The 25,338-nt window shown below is 36.3% G+C and overlaps 1 protein-coding gene across 1 annotated transcript in view; it reads left to right on the forward strand.

Moving 5' to 3' along the window:
- Window positions 1-25,338, forward strand: part of LOC129001237 (tensin-1) — a 386,355-nt gene that overhangs the window by 340,921 nt on the left and 20,096 nt on the right. Inside the window, exon 14 of the mRNA XM_054428467.1 lies at window positions 3,716-4,277. Within this exon, the coding sequence (XP_054284442.1) occupies window positions 3,716-4,277 (562 nt within the window). The remainder of the gene's footprint in view (window positions 1-3,715; window positions 4,278-25,338) is intronic.

The following is a 25,338-nucleotide window of genomic DNA, read 5'->3' on the forward strand; positions in this document are numbered from 1 at the left end:
GCTTTGTGACTTTAATTTTGGGTTAAGTTAGTAATATACTGCGTGATAAACGCACGGGTCATTGGGATCACTCATAATTTATATGTGGGATATATTTATGCTATACCTTTGTTAAAACGGGTTTACTAACGACATTCATCAAGCATCGTAATCACCCGATTTTTACTTTACGATCTGTTAAAATTGCCATGTATGTAAGTGTGTTCTCAAAAATACATTAAACAACATTCGATTTCAGCCAAGGTTATTTTGCATACAAATTTTAACAGTGTTCTACAGTTATTAAATTGTTTCACTTTTAAAGACTCGTCGCAAAAACGGCCTCTGTTCTTTGCAATCAAACTAGTCCTAGTCCACGAACTTATTTGATGCAAAGCTTATAAGGGAATGATAACACGAAGACAGGAACACTACTCTGCATATTTACCGAACTGAGGGAGGAGTGTAGAAGAGAATGAGATCTGTTTTGTAGCTTAATATTTTTGATTAACATCAGCGCTTTCTCTAGCCTAGTCCCTATGGTCAAAATCAACTGAGAACGTATTCAATCAATAAATATATTCTCACAGCTACAAATATCTTTTAAGGAAATAAGAAACCAAGCATTTGAAACTTCCTAATAGAGTTTAGGTGTTCACATTCAAACTTTGGCTGTTTTTTTTTACAACATTAATTATCGAACCATATTTCTCCTCTATGATCTATGCTTATAACTTGTACATCTCCGTACTCGGTGCGTTTCCTGTGAAGCGTGCAGGACTTGTCACAGTGTCATGCTCAAGCTTGCATGTCGCTGTTGCAAGGCTTCATGGCTACATGCAACAGCCTCCGCCTGCCTTCTAGGAGTCGTGACATTCGTTTAAAGGCTCTTCTTAAGTTACAACGATAAATGTGGCAGATTAGGTTACAGCTGTTACGAAACATCGTGTGGTCAACGGGAAACAAACATATGATTGAACTGATATGTCGTTCTAGGTTTTTAGGAGGAGGTTGGAGGTTGTTTTCACTTGTCTACACTATCAAATGGTTTGTTTCGTTAGATGAATCAACCATTACATCAGTTACTGAATGTGTAGAGGTCGTCTACTAATCATAAGGTCGCCACCGGTTCGCTCCTGAAGAGATGCAGTAGCTTTTTAAAGGTACGAAACTGGTCCCAGCTGTCCTTGATTATTATCCTTTTAATAATTGGTCCTGGCTAAAGAAAAAGCAGATGACTTATCACTCCATTCTACACTCATCCTCGTATTCAGTTAGGATACGCAACATTATGTTCCTGACGATAATGTTCTGTGGCAGTTAGTCTATAGTCTTGTATCCAAAACTAGACAGAAATCAACGTAAAGACGGGCACACTCCTAGTAGCACGAAGCCTTACAGTACCGAGGCGGGGAGGTGGCCAGTGTATGCACAAGTAGGTAAAGTGATTGAATGCAGCCTTGGGAGCCGAGAGTGTCGCCTTATACGGCATGTGACGTCATCTGTGGCCAGGTCACTGGTCCACAGCACAGCTGATCCGGTGTACAGAGGAAGAAAATGTACGGCATGTAGTAATACTTCCGATCACTTAATCACTTCACTAGACCGCTACGTGCTATGGGTTTGGAAATTAATCCATGAACGTACAATGGAGTGTTTGATCTGTGTAGATTTGTTGTTGAGACTAAGATCAGCTTCATCTTCAGCCAGGAAGTCGTGATCAAGAAAAGCTGGGTTTCGGACCATAAACAACTACTGACTTTTCCCAGGATTGGAACGACGACCATCTGAGTTTTAGACGGAGAAACTAAAAACACTCTGATAACAGAATCAAATATCTGTGTTGCATTTGTGATTTGCGACGGATCGTTCAGTTGGCACCCAGAGTTCTCATTGTCATCCCCTCGGATCTCTTTCAAGGGCGGAATAGCTTTTTGATATCCGACCTAACTGTGAAAGGACGCGGAAGTGGAACTCAGGTCCCTCAGAAGCAGTGAACTTCGATTTTTGACTTCCGAACAGATGGAGTTTATTTTGACTTTGATCATGTCGGTTACAATTAAGTTCACTGATGTTGCCTTATTAACAATATACAAATTATACCAGTTACCTAATTGTTGTGTTTACAAGAAATAATATAACACGGAGGGGAAACCCCGTTTGAAAAAACATCTAAATACAAAACTACTCATTTAATCGTTAAAAATTAAAATTTCTCTCCGTGCAAAATTGGAATTAAATAAACAAAAATATGTTTGAATGCAGGTTTTTTTCGGAACATAATTCCTTATAAAAGTATTATCAAACGTTGCTACATGATTCCTAATCTATCATTTTAAGATTATGGTAGTCTTGATAAACATGTTTTAATACTGGCCACATCCACATCATAAATAGAACACCTTCTTATAATTTTCTGTAACGAACATTTTAAAATCAAAATTTACATCGCCATCTTCTAGCTATAATTATTCTAGCTTATTTAAGGTGGTAAAGTTTACAAGTTACAAGGTGATTTTAATATATTAAAGATCAAGAATATCTAAAGAACCTCTCAATAAAACACCCAACTAACAGCTAATCAGTAAATTTAAACACTATTAGCTAGGGGATTCCTGAATCTCTTTCGAGCTAAAATATCTAAAGTAATTGCCGAGTAACTCAGAAAACCAACTGCCCTTGAAGCTTAACTACCCAATCCTATTTATTTTTGGTACAGAATCAATTAGACCGAAGGAGAAGATGGATCAATGTTTCAAAGAACCCGCCTTTAGTTACCGTTTCATGGATGAGAGCGTTTTGACGCGTTTCTCATTACGTTTAACGTGTTTTACGGGAATAATAATTCAGTGAAGGGTAATTAAGGTGTTGGGCTGTGTTATATTTCCATAGATGTAACCATAGTAAATTAATCGATTGTATATCTAATAACAAAATTACTCACAAACTCTGCTTTAAATTTTAATAAAATAAAACAAAACAGTAAGCACGTTTCTTACCTAAGGTTGAAAATATTTTTGTGTTGCGCGTACAAACATTTTACTTAATAATTAATTGTATTCTTCCAATTGCGAGGCCTTAACTATGATAATCGATTATCGACCAATTATATTAACTAACGCGTTTAACGGCCTTCGATGGCTTATTGACTTGGATTTCGCAATTTAAAAGAAAATCTGTTTTTTCATGTTAAATTTTATTTTGGCATGAACTAACACATTTGCTGATTACTAAAGGATTTTAAAACTTGTTTCGTTGCTAGATGAAACCTGCTATGAACCCAACTACTTTACTAGCGCTCCCCTTGGTATGAATACACATAATATAACGATTTCACGCATGATATTTTCGACAAAATGTATTGGTATAGCATTTGTCTTAGATTATTTAACTGCATTGTGTACCCTTTTCCATGAGCCAATCTAACTATCAACGGTAAACGAATCGTATCGATGAATCCCAAATCTCATCCCCAAGCTGGTGTCAATAAAAGTTGCAAATACGAGCATTTCTATACTTTGGTTCACCCTTTTTTAATGTGCGGTAATATAATTTAGTCAACGATCTTACTAAACCGTCCCACCCATAATTTTATGTATGGATTGGGCTACAAGGAGAGGAGACATATTTAATCATTTCTAGGTCCAGAGTAAGCAAACGCTCACTAAACATGTTTTCCTCAAAAGAATTGTTAGTCAAATTTTTATTTATTCTACATTTCCTATCTTGTTGACAGACGGCGAAGTCGCTCACACGTACGGACCTCTGGACGGCTCGCTCTACGCCACCGTGAGGACCAAGAAGCCCGAGGCCCCGGGACCCGTCATCTCCAGCGTCCACACAGTGTCCATGGACTCCGGCATCTCCTCCGCAGGGAACGGTCTACTCCAGCCCTCCGCCTCCTACCCGGACCATCACCGCCAGCTGGACGAGCTCCTGAGCGACATGCTGCTCACAGTAGAGAACATCCCAGACCTGAAGACGTTGAGTGGTGGGAGTGGTGTGGACTCAGTAGATTGCGCAGCGCCGCGCAGCGAGCACCGCGACAACCGCGAGACCGACATACCGTACCACGCCAGACAGGACAGTCGTCCCTTCACGTACGGGACGGTTCCGTCGGACGAGATGTTGAGGGCGCAGTCCGGACTCTCCAGTCCCTCGCTGGTGCGAAAGGCGAGTTTCAAGGGTGTCGCGAGTGACCACAACGGAAGCGTTCCCATCCCTGTCCACCGGGATGTGAGGAGGTCCAACAGTAGCCATAGTGTACCGACCGCTAGGAGCCCGGACTTTCACGAGGGGTGAGTTCAATTGTCTTTTCCCTAATTTTATTCCAATTCACAACATCATCTAAATTCCCACATCTGATATGAAATTATACACTTATCGATTTATACTGCTAGTTTTATATTCATAACTTAGTGTTACTATTTTTTTTTTTTTTTTTTTTTAACTTGGTTTATTGTAAAATCTATTTTTTATCGCAAAAAAAGTTTGTTATTTGTTTCAATTGCCAAAGAATTGCAGCGTGCATTACTAGGGGTACAAGTTTAAGATTTGTTAAAACTATTATAGCTTATAATGGTCTCTAAAGCTATTCAAAGATAATTGCGGAATATTCTATTATTGATTAGTAAAACAGGGATTTCACGAGATTTCGGTACCTGAAATATGACCCCATTTCAGTTGGGAAGAAATCTTTAACATAAGAAAATTAGAACCATTGACTTCGATTAGAGCAAGTGGACTTATCATCCCATTTGACAACACAATCCATTGTAACAAATAAAACCTTTTTAGCGAATTTCCCTATAGGGAAGTAGCTATTACCGTAGGTCTCATGGTAAGACTTAGGCCCGGGACCGATTTACTTTTTCATTTTGGTGTCCCCAGAGGCCAAAAACACCATTCGTTCAAATTTTTATATATGTATATATATATATATATATATATATATATATATATATATATGTGTCCGTGAACACGATAACTTGAGTAATTTTGATCTGATTTTGATGAAATTTGGTTTGAAGGTGTAAGGCGGGATAAACTTGAATGAGTTCGCGATCCAGCATGATCGGACCATGCGAACAGGGTTTTATGGGGGTTTTTATGGAGTAAAAATAGGTTTTTCTCACTTTTGACCCTCAAAACACAAAATTTCCCAATTTTTCTCTAAACCTTCTTAAAGAGCTTTAAAAAACAAACAATTCAGTATATCAAAGTGTTTTTGTACGGTTATTGGTTACGGAGAAAACTAAAAAATGGTAAATTTAAAATTCCCATGTTATTCTTATGGAGAATATTGTAAAATGTTGTAGTTTGCTTGTTTATGGATATCATCTTTTGATCAAACTTGGCAAATATATTCATTTTATACTAAGCAATAATTATTTGACTTAAAACACACACTTTATTAGTTTCCTTGTAGCAGCAAACCTAGGTACTCGTTAAACCTAAATGTTATTTAAATAGATCAATTGAAAATCAATTCAGCCAAATGGAAATTCGCTTAGACGGCAGGTTTGCTGCGGCGGGGGTATTTATGTATAGTTCATGTTGGTGACCTTCAGAGTGTGATGATTCAAATTTAACGTTTCTGTTTTATTTTTCGGAGGGTTTACGGTATATGCTGGTTGGTTATACACCACAGAGTACGTGGTATTAATTGCTTCTAAATTAACACGCAGTTTCATGATCAAAAATGTGTTAGTAAGCTAAATAAATAATAAAAAAATATAATAATAGTAAGTGAACAACAAAATATTCTATAGGTATACAGACTATATGGATAACTTGTGGCCTCTCTTTATTCTTATCCATCAATTATTTTACAAAACTAGCTACTATGATGTAGCATACCCTCATCTCGCATTGATTCAATCACATTAGTGTTGTTTGTAGTAGCAGAGAATAAAGAGTACTCAAAACCCTGTTTCGAAAAATATGTCAACTCAATATACTGTAATGAAAACTGGAGCTCCCAGTTGTGCAGAAATAAGTTGATAACTATTAAAATTTTCTTCGAAAAAAGTGCTATGTTACCTTGACATTATCAAAATCGAAACAAAAAAATCAGCTTCATTATTTATTATAATGTATATGCATAGAGTAGTAAACAAAAAAAACTATTAAATATAGAGAAATCGAAAATTTATATTTTAAGCATACAATCATTAATTTAATTTGTATATATACACCACACATTCCACACACCATCGCCGCTATCACTCAATTATTTACAACCAGTTTCTGCGCCGTAAACGCCTCTTATCTCGTACACAGAGTAAACAAAACGTTAAACAATCGTAACCCAATTGAAAATGAACACAAACATAGTTGTAAGTGTAATTTGCAATTCCTCGAGTTTTTTAGTCAATGACAAGTTGGTGCCATTTGTATGAAAGAATAACAAACGTTATCAATTTAAAGCGGTCCAAATCCTCGTTTTTGTTGATCTAGAGCAATCAACCCACCACCCTCGAGGTGACCACTGGATTCAACGCAGTCGAATAGTCTCACCTCACATTTGGCGTACGAAGTGCATTTCAGAGTATTTCTAGCCCAAGTTTGTTTACACAATATACATCGGGGTTATGGGACAGGTCACTAATAATTAAGCCTATAATGTGTTCAGCGACATGATCCACTGTATTTATTGTGCTAAACGTCTTCATAATAACCCTCTTAGACTTTCTAGGCGATTTATGTAAGTGCAGCAGGAGTCTATTTTCATGTTACGCGACAGTTGTTATATTTACTGAGTGAGGACGTTGTTATACAAACACTAAATGAGCTCAGTAAGGTTGTTGCAATTCTGTTCATGTTGCAAAAGGCTACATTGTTATTTTTTAATACAACGACACAACTGCATTGCATTGCCTACTATACCGTCATTTGGTCATTGCTTAAGGAGTAGTAGTGTAATTCATAATATAGCTGTTCGAGGATTGGTTTTGATTTCAACTATAATAGTTTATAACAACAATGTTTTGTATTCTAAAGATGTATTCTACTAAAGTAGTATATTCTACTTCTTTACAAGTATATATAAAGATACTTTACGCATTATTTCATTACTTTGGAAAATACGTAAACAGCAGTTAAAGAAAAGTTAAGAGATATGTGTTTATTGTATACTTTAATGGATGTTAAATATACAAACGATATGTATTATTTTATTTAAGATTCCGCAAAAAATCAAAATTCTCATTAAAAACAGACAGATTCACACGGAAAAATAACAATTTTCATATGGTTGGTAATGGGTGATGGTTCCAAAATCCTAGTTAGCTCGATTTGAACGTCATCAGACTCAAGGAAAGAATAATTCCAGTATAAACAGTAAGAACCGAGGGAACGGTGGGATTATATTCTCAGCATCGATGTATAATACTCCTGATGAGTATATACATCGATCATTCTCAGCTGAAAGCGACATTATCAGTAACAAAGTAAGAATAATTACATTAAAAACAACCACAACGGTGCAAGAAAACGATTATAGCGAATTTCCAGCCCACTGACAGCAATTTAATCAGACAAAAAATGACTAGGTTTTATTGGTTAGACAGAACGGTCTTGAAGGAATTGTGAGAGCTGGCGTTATCAGGCTCAAAGAAAGCATAATTCCAGTATAAACAGAACCGCGGGAACGGAGAGAGCAGATTCCCAGCAGATTGATAGCAACGTTATCAGCTACAGGGACGTTGTACGACCTTGCCTGCCACCTGGCACTTCCTCGTCCTCCCGCAGGACTTCCAGAGGTCCCAGGACCTTCAGACTCCCAAGGACCCCGTGTCACACCTCCCTCCACCCCACGGGATGTCCTGAAGTCCCTCACCCGCCACAGCACCGCTCCAGTGGACGATCCGCGAACATCTGTCGTTCAACCTAGATTTTTATTTTCACATTGTCCGCAGTCCGTACGGCGCGGAGTTACCGCGCGCCGCAAACGGTTTTTACATTGTCTTTTCTTTCGCGGTAGAAAAAGATGGACAGTGGGTCAGAAGTACCGTGGGGAGTTGTTGAATGGAGCTAGGTTTTGTATTGTGTTTTGCTGAATCTGGTCGTACTTGCAAATTGTCATATTTTCTTTGTCCACTTCAGAGGAACAGCTATTTGCAAAATATACGTCACAAGGCTGAAACAGCTTTTTATAGGGTCAGCTTAAAACACGAATAATTGAAGAGTTCATATTGATCAATAATTATACTCTTTTACACTCGCATTATTACGAACTATTTGTTTTCGTTCTCGTGTTACATTGAATGTTTCATCGTGATAAATATCATTTTATCAACGTGTTAATTATTTTAAATAAAAATATTTCATATATTTTAATTCTTCATACCATTAAACCTGTTGCAACTAACTTTTTTCAAACAACTGCACCACAAAACAGAAGAATACAATATAACGTGAATTGCAGTTCACCACCAGGCGAAAAGTGTCTTTTCAATCCTAGCTCGTTGACATCGACTTAATGTACACCGAATCCCCCTTAATTTAAGACCTCACAAAATTGTGTGGTAAAGAGAAGAATATACCTAATTAATTATTACCACTTACACAACAAGTTTCGCCAGTTTTCAAATACGCATACTACTCAAGTACATAAAAGTGGTTTCCTCGAAAACTCAATAAGTTAAACATAACGTGTTTCATTTATTCGCTTTATTCGTCTTAAAATTTCCGATCGTTCGATGATTGATGAAATCTTATTTATTTCAATTTCAATTTCATGGGAGTATACCAAAATTAGTTTACATTTTGCCCAAATTGATCAAAACAATCAGGCGCACACAAACGTTTACAATATTTAGAACACTGAACTCATCTCTTGGCTCTTGAGATAAGATTGTGTTCGAGTGTTCTTGAGGACTCAAAACTATTCCACTTGATCCATTTCTAAACTAAGCGATGGATATGTTGGTCTATTATTTACCCTCTGTTATTTTCAGTTATTAAATCACTTGACGTAATCTTAACTGTTTGCCTGCAACGCGAAATCGTGGCTAATCCCTGGATTTGTATTACTGATGGCATCACCTAATTTTCCCCTCCTAAAAATCAAATATAATCTCTAATAAACTATGTTTCATCAGAGTTATTTGAAATTGATAAGGAAATAAATAATTTAATAGCTTATGTAGATTTTGGGTAGCTATAATATGATACCATAAAAAAATGAGTCAGATGATACACAATGCAGCGTATTTCATTCTGAACTTGATTTCGCGAGGATTCAATTTGAGGAAGACTAAAACGTAAGAGGAAATCCTCAATCAGTTTTCTTTTTAGTTGTCCTAACATTCCTAACAAATTCACACTACCAAAAAACACAAATATAACGCAAAGATCAGTTCACACGTTAAAAGAATTAAATGTATAGTTTAACATTCTATTTTAAATATGGATGAAAAATAACAGAGCTTAATTTTCTTTGTATAAGGAAAATGTTTGATGCAAGCTGGTATTTTCACCAAAGTTACTCGTAAATCAAATTGTTAAACTTTTAAAGCAGTGTCTTAATCAAACAACATTTTATAATTATTTAATTTAATAACCACACAAATATTTTGCTAAATACAGTTTACTCGTCCATAGCTAATGGTGGTAAACATTACTTCCATGATATGCAAGCACAAAGGGACAGAGACTTTGAAAGTAGAATGCCAGTTAACAAAACGTTTTGAAACACCTACGTTTTCGTTGACACGATTGGAAGGTGACATCTTCTTTAACATCGCGATATTTACTGTGGTTTCGTCGTTAAATCTAATTTTAAGGTGTCAACAAAATGTTTTGATAGATGTATGTAAAATTAACATTAATTAATTATTTAAAAAATGAATTCCGAATAATCCAATCATGGACAAACCTTTCCAAACAATCAATCACCCAGTTCATTCATCCAGCCCATGTGCTGTGCTAATGCAAACCAGACTCCAGCCAACACTAACATGCGTAAACACCAAGGTTTACTTTAACCTAATTTATTTTCCATTTGGTCTCGGTCCAAATTATGCTTTCAGCCCATAAAGAGCGTTTGCCTCGACTACACATTTACACGTTTACACGTTTACGCGTTCTACTGCGTTACGTGTTAAGGGTTTGGCTGGGCTTGATGTGGTAATTTACGTTGCTATTTGTTGTACATAAAAGCCATTACAAAAACCACATCCATCCGAGATATAACGTTAAAATCGCGTGGTTTTGAATTTTCAATATCGACATACTGCTTTGGAAAAGGCTGTATTCAATAGGCCAACACACACATGCTTTGTGGACCTATAGTACTGCAGCCTCTTCTTCTCTACGGTAAAAATTAAACCCTTGAATTAGAATATCAGTTTTGAATTTGTCTCTAATAAAACGTAATCCTAACAGACCAATTAGTTAAATAATAATAGTTTGGTCACAGTTGTTCGTGTTAACTATCAATACATGATGGAAATTATTTTTGGGTTAATTTATAAAGCTAAACAAACAGGTCATATGAACGATTCTCCTCTACAAGTCCTGCACGATTTCATAGGTATATGGACTAAAGCCAGAGGTTTTCCGCATTTTTGTACGTGCTACCTTGCTAACCTTGCTGAACTTGCCTTTTTGTGATTTCTTTATTCTGTGGTAGGTGGAAAATCTGAAGCAAGGAAAAGAAACATCATGCGGGAAAGTAAAAACGACATTGAAATAGTGCAAGAATCTGATTTTGTGTGTTGAAATTAGTTTAAAAATCGCTACATGTAGGCAAAGATACGAGTAAAATGATTTGTTCTTTCTATTTAATCAAGAAAAACAATAAGCGAAATAACATTAAAGTAATCAATTCTATAACATTTTAAGTGCCAACCCATTTGTCACTATTACGAACCCTTTCAACCTTGATGTAGTACTTATAGAATCGCAGAATCGCGAATTTCTCTCCCCGTTGTTCGCGGACCCGAAGACAGACCCTCTAGTATGTTTGGCTCCTTTCATAACTCCAGTCCGGCCAATGAGGCGTGGGTCTCAAAGCTTGCGATTCTTCTGGGATGTGGGCCGTCCTATCTATATTAATGAAGAAACGCACAAGACTCGCCCAGCCGCCCAAACAAGACCTCCATATGACGTTGTTTATGTCCGCCCTTGCAGAAAATTACTTATTACGTGTCACAGATGAAAAACAAATGCGCACTCGCCCTAAGATGTGAGGCGGTTAGGCCAGAGCGTGTGAAAAACATGTTTAAAGCATGGGAGGGAAGTAATCGCAAATTATATTGACGTTGACTTTTGGACGCATACGTGGACATCCCTTCTATATGGACTAGCTTTGTTATTGTTATCGTTGTTTGCAATTATTGTGTTTATTAAAGGAACATAGGTGAATGAACTAACACTGAGTAGGTTATGTCAAAGTCTAAAATTGAATTTTCTTTCTTAATTTTTGTTACTGGGATAGATGATGTGGTATATCTTACAAGTTATAAGTTTGACTCGTAAAAAATTGACATATTCTACACCAAGCACCAATTAGCGCACTCTGTTGATGGCTCAATTATAACTACGTCTATTTTTATTTTAAGCTGGCGACAACTTTAATATAGGATGGAACTTCTAGTATATTATTACATGTAGAGTGACACTGCGTCTAAATCTGAGGGTAGCTAGTTCAATTACAATTCTTGATCTAGATTCAATTTTTCATTAGACTTTAAATTAATTATGCTTTATTTAACATAATTCCAATTCTTGATCTAGATGCAATTTTTCATTAGACTTTAAATTAATTACAGTATGCTTTATTTAACAAAATTTTGACATTGGATGGTAATAAGGCCAAAATTAGGACGTTAGAATGCCAATAGCGCAGATTAACACACATAAACAAGACGCGCAATAAGCTTTACATCTTGACATAACGAGACAAAAGTGTGAAAGAAGTGGCATTTAACAAAATGTCTCAGTGGCGCTTGTCGTGATGATGAGTTCGATCTGAGATGTAACCTTTCAGTGCCCCAACGCCGCCTAACGCCCCACCCTCACATCAGCTGCTCTGATCTACACAATCGTACGTCAATCATCCTCCATTACCTAACCTGCTCACCATCACAATGACCACTTACACTGCAGGAAATTAGGTATCGGTTCGCAGAATTAATATCTGGTATCACCTTTGATTATGCAGACACTGCCGCGAACCCCGCACACATCCCGTTGTGTTCAAGTTGTAGCATTTCCTTTTCGTTACTAGTGTACACATTTTATCTGTAAGGACCAGGACTAGCCAATTTTAGTATAGACGGTTTAAAAAAATTGAGTTGAATTGAGGTGCAGATGACGTGTGCCGTTGAAGATTACCATAAATGCTCATGTGCACACCGACTTTTCCAATCCAGATGAACTAACAGTTAAATTTATGAAAAACCGTAGCTAGTTGCATTTGTTTGAGGAAGAGACGAAAGACCAAAATTTTGGGCAATTGAACAACAAGAAAACGATAAATGAAGGTCTGAAAGAAATAGTCGAATACAAAAAATCCATGTCAAAATGCTCTTACAGAACTCAGTTACAGAATTGAACGATATCAAAAGTATTTTACGAACCCAAGTTGACTCTAGCACAGGTCAATGTTAGAAGTAAGCAGAATCACCGCTAACCATTTTCCTCAAGACCGTGGAATTTACATTGCCAGTAAAATAATAATCTTGAATTGCAATGACGGTGGCAAATGAGGAAGCAAGTAGTATCACTAACAGGACATGTGCGGCCGGTGCGACGAGTGTGCGAATAGCGGTCACTGGAATGTAGAATGTACGCTGGAAGGACGAATCCCCATAAGGACTAGAAGCCACCATCTGTTGGATATTAGATAACAAATAATCTTACAACATTAGAAACAAGGGAAGCCTGGGGCGTTTCCTTACTCGACTATATCTTACACCACCATGTTATGTACAAATTGAACATGTTTCATCGTGTAACTATACAACGACGTAGACTACGTTGTGTAGGTACCTGTTTAGATTATGAATGCAGGATAAGTTAGAATCATTGACCTTAATACTCAATTTTTCCCAAGAAATTGGATCCACCATAATAACCACAAATTGTAAACATGTTTGCATGATTTTGTGCTTAATTTGTGCTCATAAATGTTATTGGATACATAAAGAGCACAAATTAAGAGCTCTATAAATCTTACAGCAATTACTATAATCTTTGCTTAGGGTGGTGGTCCACAACTTCACCCGCCGATGTGTGTGTTTTACCTTCTTGGATAAGCTACGGTTACTGATAAGAGAGCTAGCTACTAGTAATCATTTTGCATTTTTCGTCAGCACAACCTTGGTAGCTCAATTGAACTTTATTTTAGCATGGTGGTATCATATGTACTTCGCCATAGTTTTTTCTCCAATTTAAAGATAGAATCTGTTACTGCTGATAGAACTAGATATCCCATTCCACATTAAATATTAAGCGAGTTTTAAAATAAAATATGAACATAGTTGAATTGAACACCGACAAGTGTGCTGATGTCATCAGCAGTGACCTCATCCGATTTCTGTCGTCTACTCAGAAGTTTAACTATTTCAAATTGAAGGGGCAATTGACTTACTGTTAACTGTAACAAAATATTTTGCGTCACATAAATCATCAATTTATTTAGAACTAAGATAGAAAATTAGTTTTTACAATGTATCTCTCTACGAGAGGCTAAAGTAATTGTACTAATTATATTTAAAGATGAGCTTCATTAGATATAAATAAAATTTCTAACCTCATATCTAAGTCAACAAATTTACCCAAAATTGAACCTGGCATTTGCAACAACCTAAAGAGCACCATCACCGATCAACTCCGATTACCACTAACTTGTAGCTAGAAGCTGTGCAGCCTGTAATTCTGGAAGCCGTAGTATGAGAATTAAGCCGGCTGATCGTCGACTAAAGATACAGTTTAGCCGCTACCTACCACAATGCTGGAGATGACCAACCCAATATGCTAATTCCCCTTTCGCAATTATAAGACAAAGCCCCCCTCCCCCGCCCCGCCCACTACATCGCCATCATCTCTCGACAGTTATAATTACCTAGGGTTATGGCCGTAGCCGTGTCCCGCCTCAGGCTGGTTTATACCCGCTCTTTTCATTAGCCCGCCGATTTTTGATTTATGCCGGACATCGTATCACTTTATTTGCAAACCGGGAATATTGGCCGTTCCCCGTCCGGGCGATTTGTAGTGTAAATTGGCCTCGATGATTTAACAGAGGAGCCCGCTGGCTACGTTTGGATCTCGTTCTCTGTTGTTTTAATTGAGATGATGCATAACATGTTTTTAAATTCGGGATTATTGGGTGTTCGTTGTTTGTAAGCTGATTTTGGATTTAGATTGGGTAGTTTCGCAACTGGCAGACAGATCACATTTTCTAGCATAGGTTGTATCAATAGTCAAAGGAAAGATATAATAGATTACCTCTTCATATTGGATTAGGAATGTGACATGTGCTTACAAAACCAACAAACAATATATTTTATTTTTACAATATCCTACAAAGGGCCACGATAGTTACTTCAAGCTTATAGCATTTAAAACATCGTTGTTTATGCGATAACACTACTGTAGTTGAAACTTTATAAAACTCGACTATGAGTTCCATTTAAAGCTCAGAAAACCAGTCTAAGAATATTTTAACGTTTTTATTTTTGTATTACATTATTTTATATAGAAACTGCTGTACTGTATGTACACTGGATTGTATATTGTAATGTCACACAAATAAAACAAACCCGAGGTAGATGCAAAAAATCATCTAAATTCAATATCTTAGGAGTTTAGAAACGTTATATAACAAAAGAAAATATTTTCCTAATTGATGAGAAACACATAGTCTACTTTTAAACTTAAGAGTTTTCATTCTATTCAATAAAAAAACTCTATTAAATTAATAACTGACTACTTCATTTCTTAGAATCAATGGAATATTGGTTACCGAACGGCACAGGACTTTTCCTAAGAGAATTACTTAAAAATGTTCCGTTATATTAGGTTGAAAAATTATGTCATATTTATATAATACCAATTGACCGAAGACCTCCTTAAAAATTAAATACTTTGCTCTCTGTCCTACTACAAACTATTATTTCCACAATAAATCCTTGTCAAATCGCGTCCTATTAAATTCCGGTTCACCACAGATCAAATAGGATGACTAGCGAGATAGGTATCGCATACAGTATAAAGAGATATCAAGCTGGCCGTGGCTGTGGTGAGAATAAGAATGCTATCAGCTGTTGAGTTCCCGCGCAAGTGACGTGTCACGACTGGCCGGCAGCGCTGATAAGGCAAGGCTGTCAGAACCTAACCTCCATAAACACATTACTGGCCACGCCTCGTCACAATTAACCTGTGCCCGATTTTATCGACGTTTTCACGCTTCGATCTACACCTTTCAACTCGCCGTTGCGTCTATATTCTTCGCTAAGTTTTGTTAATGGAGTAGTAGACAGCGTGGGGAAGTCATGATAAAATGACTATTTTTGTTCAAATTCGTTAGCCCCCCTTACTTTCTGTCTTAGCAAGTTACCTTCTTACTTCTATGTTCTCTAATCTCTGTGGCTACCCTAACACCCCACACGAATTGGGTCATGTTAGTGGTTGGGTCTGTTGTCGTGGGAGGGTTTAGAGTAGTTATTTCAGTTTATATTTTAAATGGAAAATATACAAATTTTACAACAGAACTATCATAAACCATCTTTATTTAATTGAATGTAGGACATCTATAGACCGGAGATGACAGTGAATATGCAAGCAAATCTGAGCTATCAAAATTACATACGCAGACTGTTAAAGTTACGTATATTAAGATGGAACAGAATAAACTACCTACTTGGCTACTATTTTCTGAGATTTTAGTCACAAATAATTTCATAGTGTGTTTGAAAGAATGAAGACGCTACGCGTTTTGATTAAAAGTGACGGTTTTTTTTATTCTCTCGAATTTGTGTTATTTTTTTTCCTTTTGAAAAACACTGTTATGTTATAACATAACCTAAATAAATCAGACGGAATGATCGATCGTCTTTGTCCAAGTTCACAATATCCTACAGGAAGCCGGCGCACTAAAGACCAAAAATAGTACCTCCCCTCTTGGGCTGTCCCTCCCAACCCAAATATTAATTTAGTTATTTTATATATAGCGAGTCTGGACTATTGCACGGAGTCGCTCTGATTGCTGGTGACACATTTATTATGTTCTCACCTTTGTGATGTATAGTTCTTCGTGTGTGGGAGCTCAAAGTCCGGAACCTCGTTTCTGCCAAGAGGGTTAATTTTGTGTTACAGTTTTATTGGGACTGCAGTACAAATGGTTTGTTTTATGTTTATAAAAAACGCCTAAAACTGTTATTTTCACTGATTACAATGGAATAGCGGGATCTCGCTTTATTCTAATCTGCCGTACTCTAGAATCCTTATATAAAAACACTACCAATTACCATATGAGATGGGAACGCAAAAAAGCGTACACCCAAAGCTCCCAAAGTATGAGCGAATAATTAGTGTAGAATGGAGGGGTTCTATACTACACTCTGCTGATTCTTTGGCCAGGTCACAATAAACCCCTAAGTTCAAGAACAGCTGGGTTCAATTTCGAACTATAAAAAGCTACAGCTTTTGGTTTTACCGGCTACCTTCTGAGCTCTACAACCCCACAGCTATCCACATAGTTAGTTAAGAGTTACACATACATAGAGTTCCTGAAATTATTACTTTGCCCTCTGGGTTTGAGATTTGTACTTACTACATACAGTCGAGGATAAATATTCCAGCGGAGAGAAGCGGCGGAAAATACGAGTTCGGCGGACTTTCTCCCCTTATACGAGACAAATGTGTACAATGGCGAGCAAATGCGCCTTGTCAGCGAACGGATGGCGAATGGCGGCGCGCCTTCTCTCGTTAAATGTGTTTTGAGGACTTTCTGTGTCAGTTATTCACTCGAAGATGTTTCACACGTTGTGGTGCAATTTTTCTCTACTACCAAATCGCTGGGAGAGTGTCTTACTTGACACCTCAAACGTCGAATTTAGCTTATTCAACGGTGTTTGTCGAATCACTAGTTTCAACAATGATTTGTGTTGTAAATGCAAAGGCCAGTAGTGTACCGTCTAAAATGTATCTGTTCTCCTCCCTTGCCACTTGGATGTCTGTTTGCATCTATTGTGTGGTGTAGTAGTATTGAATAGTAATGAATAGTTTCATATCCAAGCTTTTGTTGGAGCCAATATCAACACGGGGGGTTAGGCATCACAAAACCCCTAAGCTTCTGCTGGAGCTGAAGATTTTACTTCAACATTTCTGCTGGAGCTTTCACTTCAAAATATCTGCCGGAGCTATATCCCTAACCATATGATGTAAGGTCGAAGGTTTAACCATAGTAGACACATTTTCTAGACAGTCAGCTAAGCTGAACACAAACAAACGTGACGATGAAGATCAAGTTGTTACCACCTCCGCCTAGCTAGATTGCAGCATGGCTTGCGTAGAAATCCGGAACTTCTCCGGATGTTAGGTTTGTTATACCTCTCAAGTTTTTTTCTGGAGCTAAACCAGAAAAAGCTCATTGAAGGATATGTTTCAAATCTGTCGCACTCATGAGCCTGAGCTTCCCGAGCTTCTGCTGATCACAATTCCAAGTTCTCACCACTGAATGAGTTTCCCCTGGAGTTTGCGGTTTGCGGACTTAGCAAGTCGGTCAAAACGACGCGAGTTCAGCACATCGGACGTGAGTTGCATTGGGATGTCTTCTTTTCAAAAAAGGGCAATCCTGCATTCCAGTCCCGGTCGAATATATTCCTCTTGTCTCCCTTGTCGAGTGGAGATTTTATCTGTCCGCGAACATTAATTTCAGTATCATTGGTTGGTACATCGATTACTTTAATAATTGGTTGAAATAATCAAATACTTTGTAAAAATTGTTCTTTCAAACAGTTGGATATTTTTAAAAGAGAGGTTTTCTAATGTGTGTAGCTTGTAAATTTTTCATTTAAAATTAGATTTTCAATTAGATTTGTTGATAGGCTATTTCAACCTGGGAAAACAGCAGAGTAATGTTTTAACTTTGTGATTGTAAACAGTTTTATTTTAGTTTTATGTAAAAAGTTAGTTTCTTTCCTCCTCTCCCATACTTCTCCCTTGTTTTTCGCACAGTATTCTTGCGCAACTTCATGGTTATTGACGAAGCCAGGGGGTTGGGGAAGCAGCACTGCACTTATCACTTACTATTTCAAACTACTGCAACTGTAGTTTTTATTTAATTCCTTAGGAACACAGGGTTTTCCATTGACTTTTGATAGTACAAGTAGATTTCTATTGTAAAATCTGAAGTGTGTTTTGTATATTGTGATTCATTTTTTGTAGCAAAGAGCGTATAGAGTGCACTGATGTCGTCTAAATGTGTTTTTTAGGGTAGATATTCGGAGTTGTGCTTTGGTCATGGTTCAAGAAGACAATATTGTTTTCACCTACTTCGTTTTATTTGGTTGTGTAAAAAAGAGTTTCAACAAAAAACAGCTTGTAAACAACGATACGCCTTTAACCGGGGTGAACTAATCCCTAAATTGTCTTCAGCTGATCCATAAGGATGATAGACTCGTATGAGCAGAGTGCGTAATTTACGGGAGTTTACACCAAGCACAACTTTCTTCCAACACCACACAAACGCCAGTCAATATATTATGCATTCTTTGACATTTAGCCTTACGGATCGGACAGAAATCAGATGGAGGGGAAAGAAAATACAATTAGCCGTGACGACGGCGCGAAAGGAAGTAGAGACCGTCAGTTCTGAGAAGAAACTGAAACACTGACCTCCAGAGAGACTAGTAGGCAGACGCGGACACCGGACACACCTCCCAACGCTTTTACCTGTTGTATGTTTAAATAAGGGATGTTTACTAGGCCCATACGTTCATATACCTCCCCTATAAGCGTCGGGAGACGGAATCCCCTATAATTGCCTACATTTTACCGCTTGCGGGATTTAATTCCACACTTAAAGATATTTTTGCGATCGTAGAATTGTGCTAGATGCAGCCACATCTCACAACTCTTTAGTGTTTTTACCTATTGCGGTATTTAATATTGAAAAAGGGATATTTTTACAATTGTAAGATCATTTTTCACTATGCTTGGACGGGCACACGTACTATTGATTAATGGCCTATACAGGATAATTCGTGAGATATTAATCAAATCCGGTTACAGAAGATTTGAAATAATTTCCCATCTCAACTATTTAAAAGTAAAGCATCTCACTTACTTTCATATTTTTTGGGGTTTAATTGTCCAATTATCATCTTTATTTGTAATGGTATGATAACATTCTCGATCTTGAAAAGTACGCATAACTTGTTTTTTACTGGTCTTGAATAATTAAGTTATTGTTATTTTTCGGAAATGTTGTCTTTACTCAATTCTCCTCCACGGACCACGGCTTGGTCATGGTGGCGAGGGTGGACGATGGTTAGACGGCGTTGAGACAGTCGGGAGTCTTGGTTGCCCAAACAAACACCCACTTTGGGACGCAGTCAAGGCCTAGCAAAGATAGCATGGTTACACCTGACTCATTCTTTGGGACTGCTTCACTAGACGTTTCTAAATCCGTTTGTACCGACTTCTTCCAGCGGTTTAAAAACACCATTAAACTTTTGAATTATCATAGAATGTAGTTTACAAGAAGCAAAGCTCTCCGAAATCTAACAGAATCAAACTTATAGGTTCACCTAAACAGCTTAACTGTTTCTAAACACAAATAATAGATTTAACAGTGTAGTTTGAAATCAGGTTTTATTGTGGGTTTCGCCTTTACAGTAATTTGGGCATTTTACATTTTCACCCATAATCGTGTGTTTGTCAACATATAATTTTATGTGATATTGGATGTGAGTTTTATTTTCATAGGGTTGTATTGCTGTATATCCGAGTCGTTATGATCACCCAACAATCTGAAGGTCGCCGATTCCTTATAAAAGTCAGTAGCTTTTGACTAAGTTCGAAAATCGACCCAGTTTTCCTTGGCTATAATATCCTTGGCGTACCTGATCTAATTTGCTTTGTTGATCCAGTTTTCCTTTATTGATTCAATATTCGCTCATTTGTTGTTCTTTTTCGTTTGGGTTTCCTTCATTTTACCGTCCCTTTTCCATTTCCATCACAAGATAATCACTAATGGTTCATTTGTTTCTATTCCCTCGTTCCCTTTATTGTTGTCCCGTTCCTGTTCCAGTTACTTCTGTTTATGGTCACGCGTTTTCTCCAGACGGACAACTCCTTCAAGGTCACTCTTTCTACACATATCGGCTTGATTGTTAGACGTCCCCGTAGTGATAAGAGAAATCGACAAGGTGTTTGTTTCCATTTGGATAATATTCGTCTTAAAAAAGAGTACAACTGTGTGTTTGTGTTTACTGTTGGTTATTCAGTAAAATTTCATACTATGAATACCGTACTTTTTAGATGTTTAAATTAGATTTAGTTTGTAAAAATATAAAAAAATTAGCGGCTTTTGTTGCAACTGTAGTTTTGAACAAAGGTTCATTCCAGGCACAATAAATGCAGAATCATTGTACAAGACTGCCCTTTTTTGTTCGATTTTTAATTTATAACATGATTTTATTTGCATGTTTGTCCATTTAAAAGACCTAATCTCAATTCATGCACCTGTTTCCCGATGAAATTTTAATAATGTAATCATATCAAATATATAATCATCACCATGACATCAGATGTCACCGTGATCACAAGAGATGATCACGGTTGATTTCGTGATGGCAGAAAATAATGACAGTTTATGTCACAATCGCAGAAGATGATGGTTGGTGGGATTCTAATGTAGACAGTTGTGAAAATCAGGTAGCCTACATTTTATAATTCATTCAAAATAAACCAAATAATCGTGGTTATTGATGTTCACTTTGAATATATTGCATTTTTTAAGCTGTACTTGGATTGGAGATTCGGGACTAGATTTTTTGATTCAGATTTGGATTCGAAATTTAAATTTCCTTTCCATCCTTAGCAGGCAATATTTGATTAATAAAAGTTTACATTTTATTATTATTTAGGCTGACAATAAAGTATTAATACCCAGTATCAAATCTGACAATGTGCAAGGTTTTATATATAACTGGCTCAATAAATACCGTTCGTATCAGACGAGAGAGCTAGAGTGCACAAGACTCGAGGTGCATCGAAACAGCTGGCACTGCAACAATGGAGTGTTTCTGGAAATAGAATCAAAGTCAAAGTCGGCTTTGGTAGTTTCTTTGGCAGTTAATCAGATACTGTATAATGTAAGTAGTATTTTAAGACAGAGCTGTTTTTTATCATTCATTTACATTGAGCATTTATTTATACACTTGAATTTGTTTCGCTTGTAGACAAGTACCTTTTAGGAGGCTTTTTTCTATTAGCGAATTTCCCATTTAGGGAATAAGCTATTACCGTAGTACTTATGGTAAGACCTAAACCGGGGACAGATTTTTTTTCATTTTGAGGTCCCTAGAGCCCAAAAACACCATCCGTTCAAATTCATATATATTTATATATATATGTGTCCGTAAGCGCGATAACTCCAGCAAAAATTATCCGATTTTGATGAAATTTGGGACAAACGTGTAAACCTACGTTTATTCGAACGAGTTCACGATCCAGCATAATCGGACCATGGGAACAGGGGTTTATGGGGGGTTTTATGGGGTTTTCCCATTTTTGAACCTAAAAAAAATTTGCAATTTATTTTTAAACCGTTTTGTAGAGCTTAAAAAAAGAAATAATTTAGTATATTGAAGCGCTGTTGTATGCCTAACGGCCACGGAGAAAATTAAAAAATAGTGTAATTTAAAATTCCCATGTTATTCTTTCAGAGAAAATGAAAATTGTGTTAGTTTACTTGTCTATGGATATATATTGATAAAATTTGGCAAATTTATTTATTTCATCTTATACTATTGACGTATGGTCAAAAAACACTTTTTACCTTCCCCGTAGCAGCAAACCTAAGCATTCGTTAAATCTAATGTTATTAAAATGGGGAATAAATATATCTTATTTATGGAAATATTTTAGCAAAAATGTAATCAGACAAGTTGAAATTCGCTTAGTCTGCAGGTTTGCTGCGGCGGGGGTATTTGTAATACCTAGGGTAGGGACTATAACTTTGGTTAAAAATGTAATCAAAGCAAAAGCTACATTGGTAGGCCTACAATATTACTTTTACTAGGTGTTGATCCCCGTATAAGGTTCCCATCACACACTAGCAGAACTTGGGAGGGAAGTTAATCCAATGATTTATTGAATTATTTAAGTGTCTATAATTTAAAAACAATCGTATTCAAGGGGGTTTCTTCGGAAATAATCCTACAGCTTTGTATAGATAAATGTTGTAAAATCCTTTCTAAACTATGGTGGCTAAAAAAAAATGGCAACGTTATTATAGAAATAATTAAAATCTACAGCGACTTGAGTTTCCAAATAAAGTTTTTTTAAATAAAACCCTGAAAAAAATCATTTAAAATTGTTTTAGTAATATGTGAGCTTTATTTTGTCTTTCATCCATGAAATTAAAATGGTATACACTAATTATTTCATGATTGATTAATTGTGAATGAATATTAACTGGAGAAGTAGCCAGCGCCGTCAGTTGGCGAACCTCTTAGTTTGCGTAACACTATCATGTGGAGTTATACAAATTGGGAAACATCCAGAACGTTATAGAAGTGGGCTGAAAATATCCTGATAGAAAGACGATATAAAGCCTGTGAGTCAAAGATGAAACAACGTGAGAAAAACACAACGTTGTGCAAAAAACTTGTAACATAATAACACAAATGGTTTAGAAACAAACAACATTTTTGCTGCAAGAAATTTTACGGGTTGAAAAAAATTGAAAGTAAATATTTATCAAGTTTAAGTAACCAAAAGTGTTGGTCATTTTAGAAAATGTGCAATACAAAAATTATTGAAAAATTATAATCTGCCAAGGAAACTGTAGGAGAATTTTAAATTTGGCTTTGCCATACTGCGAAACAATATTTTACATGCCGTATCATTGCGAGAAAATATTACTGAATCATAAACTTTATTCTCTTTATTTTTAATACTCTAAAGTAAAAAAGGAGACTATCTATGTATTGGAGGATATTTTCAATTAACATAGTATGACAATTCTGATTTTTCTGTTAATTCACTACCACTCAATTATTTGTATATAAAAAAACAATTGAAGTTTTAAGTTATGTCTTGAGTCTTTGTTCTAATCTAACGTAGCCTAACCTAATTCAATATAAAATAACCTAATCCCAAAAAAATGTATATGAATGTCACTCAAATCCAATTTAGCTGTTCCCTACTATGCTGCAAAAATCGTATTTATCACAGCTGTGAGGTACTTTCTCTGTACGTTACTGGAAAATTCCCTCCATTAAAACTATGCAACATATAAATTTTATAACTAATGTCACTCAATTCTGATATAGATGCCACCTGACTTTGCAATGCCTTCAATCGTTGATGAGATAATTGCAGCCAATGAGTAGTTTTTGTTCAATTGTGGGTCAAGGAAGTAATAACTAACTTCTCACGCTAACTACCTACTGTTTCTCGCCTGTCAACTCTAATAGATCTGATGATGAGATCATTAGAGAAATTAAAACCCCTGCCTTTATTTGGCTGTTAGTTTTTGCCTTATATACTCTATTACTGCTTCAGAAAATTTATCAAGGTATCTTGCATAGTGGGGATGTAAATACTTCTACTTTTCTCGCAATGAGAGGGATGGGTGTCAGGTGTGGTAGGGGTTGTAGTCCCCATTGGAAATAAACTGTTTAGTATTGTTTACTCATTCACTAATAATTAGTAGGGAAGCCTCAAAACTTACAACGATGCATATACAAACAATTTCCTGTTAGTTTAGTCCACATGGACTCCCCACATACCAGAGGGAGTATTCCATACACCAAACCTCCCCTCCGGTAGTTTAACATTCCTCCTATTACATGACATATGTTCTATAAGCAACCCCCTTTGAAGAAAAAAATTTAATGATATGCCTATGTATTATTTGTTTAATGATTCTATTAAAAAAAGAAAACTGTGTAAAAACCATAACTTGAGCAAATTGGTGCATGGTTGATTCAGCGTTTAGCTTTAGGACCCTGTCCTGAATTCTTATAGGTTCAATTCTAAAAAATCACCAAACAAAACAGCTTTTCCCTATTTAATAATATTGTCAGTTTTTATCAAAGGAGCTCACTTTCCACCTATGTAGAAAGACAAATTAATAGATTTCTTGAGCAAAGATACATATCTTTGAGGAACACTTTCATGATATGTAAGTAGCACAAAGAGAATCTAAAGATACTGTACCAACATGAGGTGTATCAAGCAGTGGGAGGCAAGATCTGACCTTGGGTCGACCTTGTACTTGTGGTACAAAAACTGGCTTACAGCTAATGATGCGAATATTTAATGAGACTGGACACTACCTTGTCTTACTGGCTGTTAAACTGTGGCGTATGGCTTTTGTGTCACCATGGATGTTTTGTCTTAGGAGTTTTGCAATCCTAAAAATTTGATTGAATAGGTACCTAAAACAAAAGGAAATACTAAAAGAAAGGAAATAAATAAGGGAGGGAGTTTTAATACTAGAACACAAGCTAAATGAATCCGATGTAATAACATTTTTAATTTTTTTTTTAGTGGACTCTTATGGTTCTGTTAGACAACCCTTGGGTTTCCTCACTTTCTGATTTGGTGTAGGGTGGAGGGGGTGCATATGTACTACTACTGTAAATAATAGGTTTTCTTATTTACTATTTGTTTCTTGTTAATTAACAATTACCGAGTATTTCACTTGTATACTGTACGAGAGAAACATTCAGCAGACATCGATTTGCGTATTCAAAAAACTCAGAAACGCACATAAAAAAAATGTAAAAAATACTACAACGACAAAATATTGGATTAGATTTTACAATAGCATTAGAATTTGTCTTGCACTATTCAAAGTCAATGCTTTGACTTACCTGTCAATAAGTGAAAATTTTGAAAGGTACGTTTTCAGGAAAAGCACTTTAAAAATTTCAAGTTCCGTTTTTAGAAATTTTTATTTTTTTAATTTCATTAACATTTGAAGTTTCATAAAATGTACATGGTAACGCAATATCTTTGGTGATTTTTTATTAATAGAGCATCTTTGATGGAAAAACACAAAATTGTGTCACAACCATCACCGACATAAAACTGTATATTAAAAATAGTTAATATTATTTTTATAACTATGTTTTGCTATAAATTAATTTACTTTTAGGGACATTATAC

Source organism: Macrosteles quadrilineatus, unplaced genomic scaffold (assembly GCF_028750875.1).
Source record: "Macrosteles quadrilineatus isolate MER2022 unplaced genomic scaffold, UCM_ALF_1.0 Scaffold_8__2_contigs__length_117827958, whole genome shotgun sequence".
NCBI classification, from domain to species: domain Eukaryota; kingdom Metazoa; phylum Arthropoda; class Insecta; order Hemiptera; family Cicadellidae; genus Macrosteles; species Macrosteles quadrilineatus.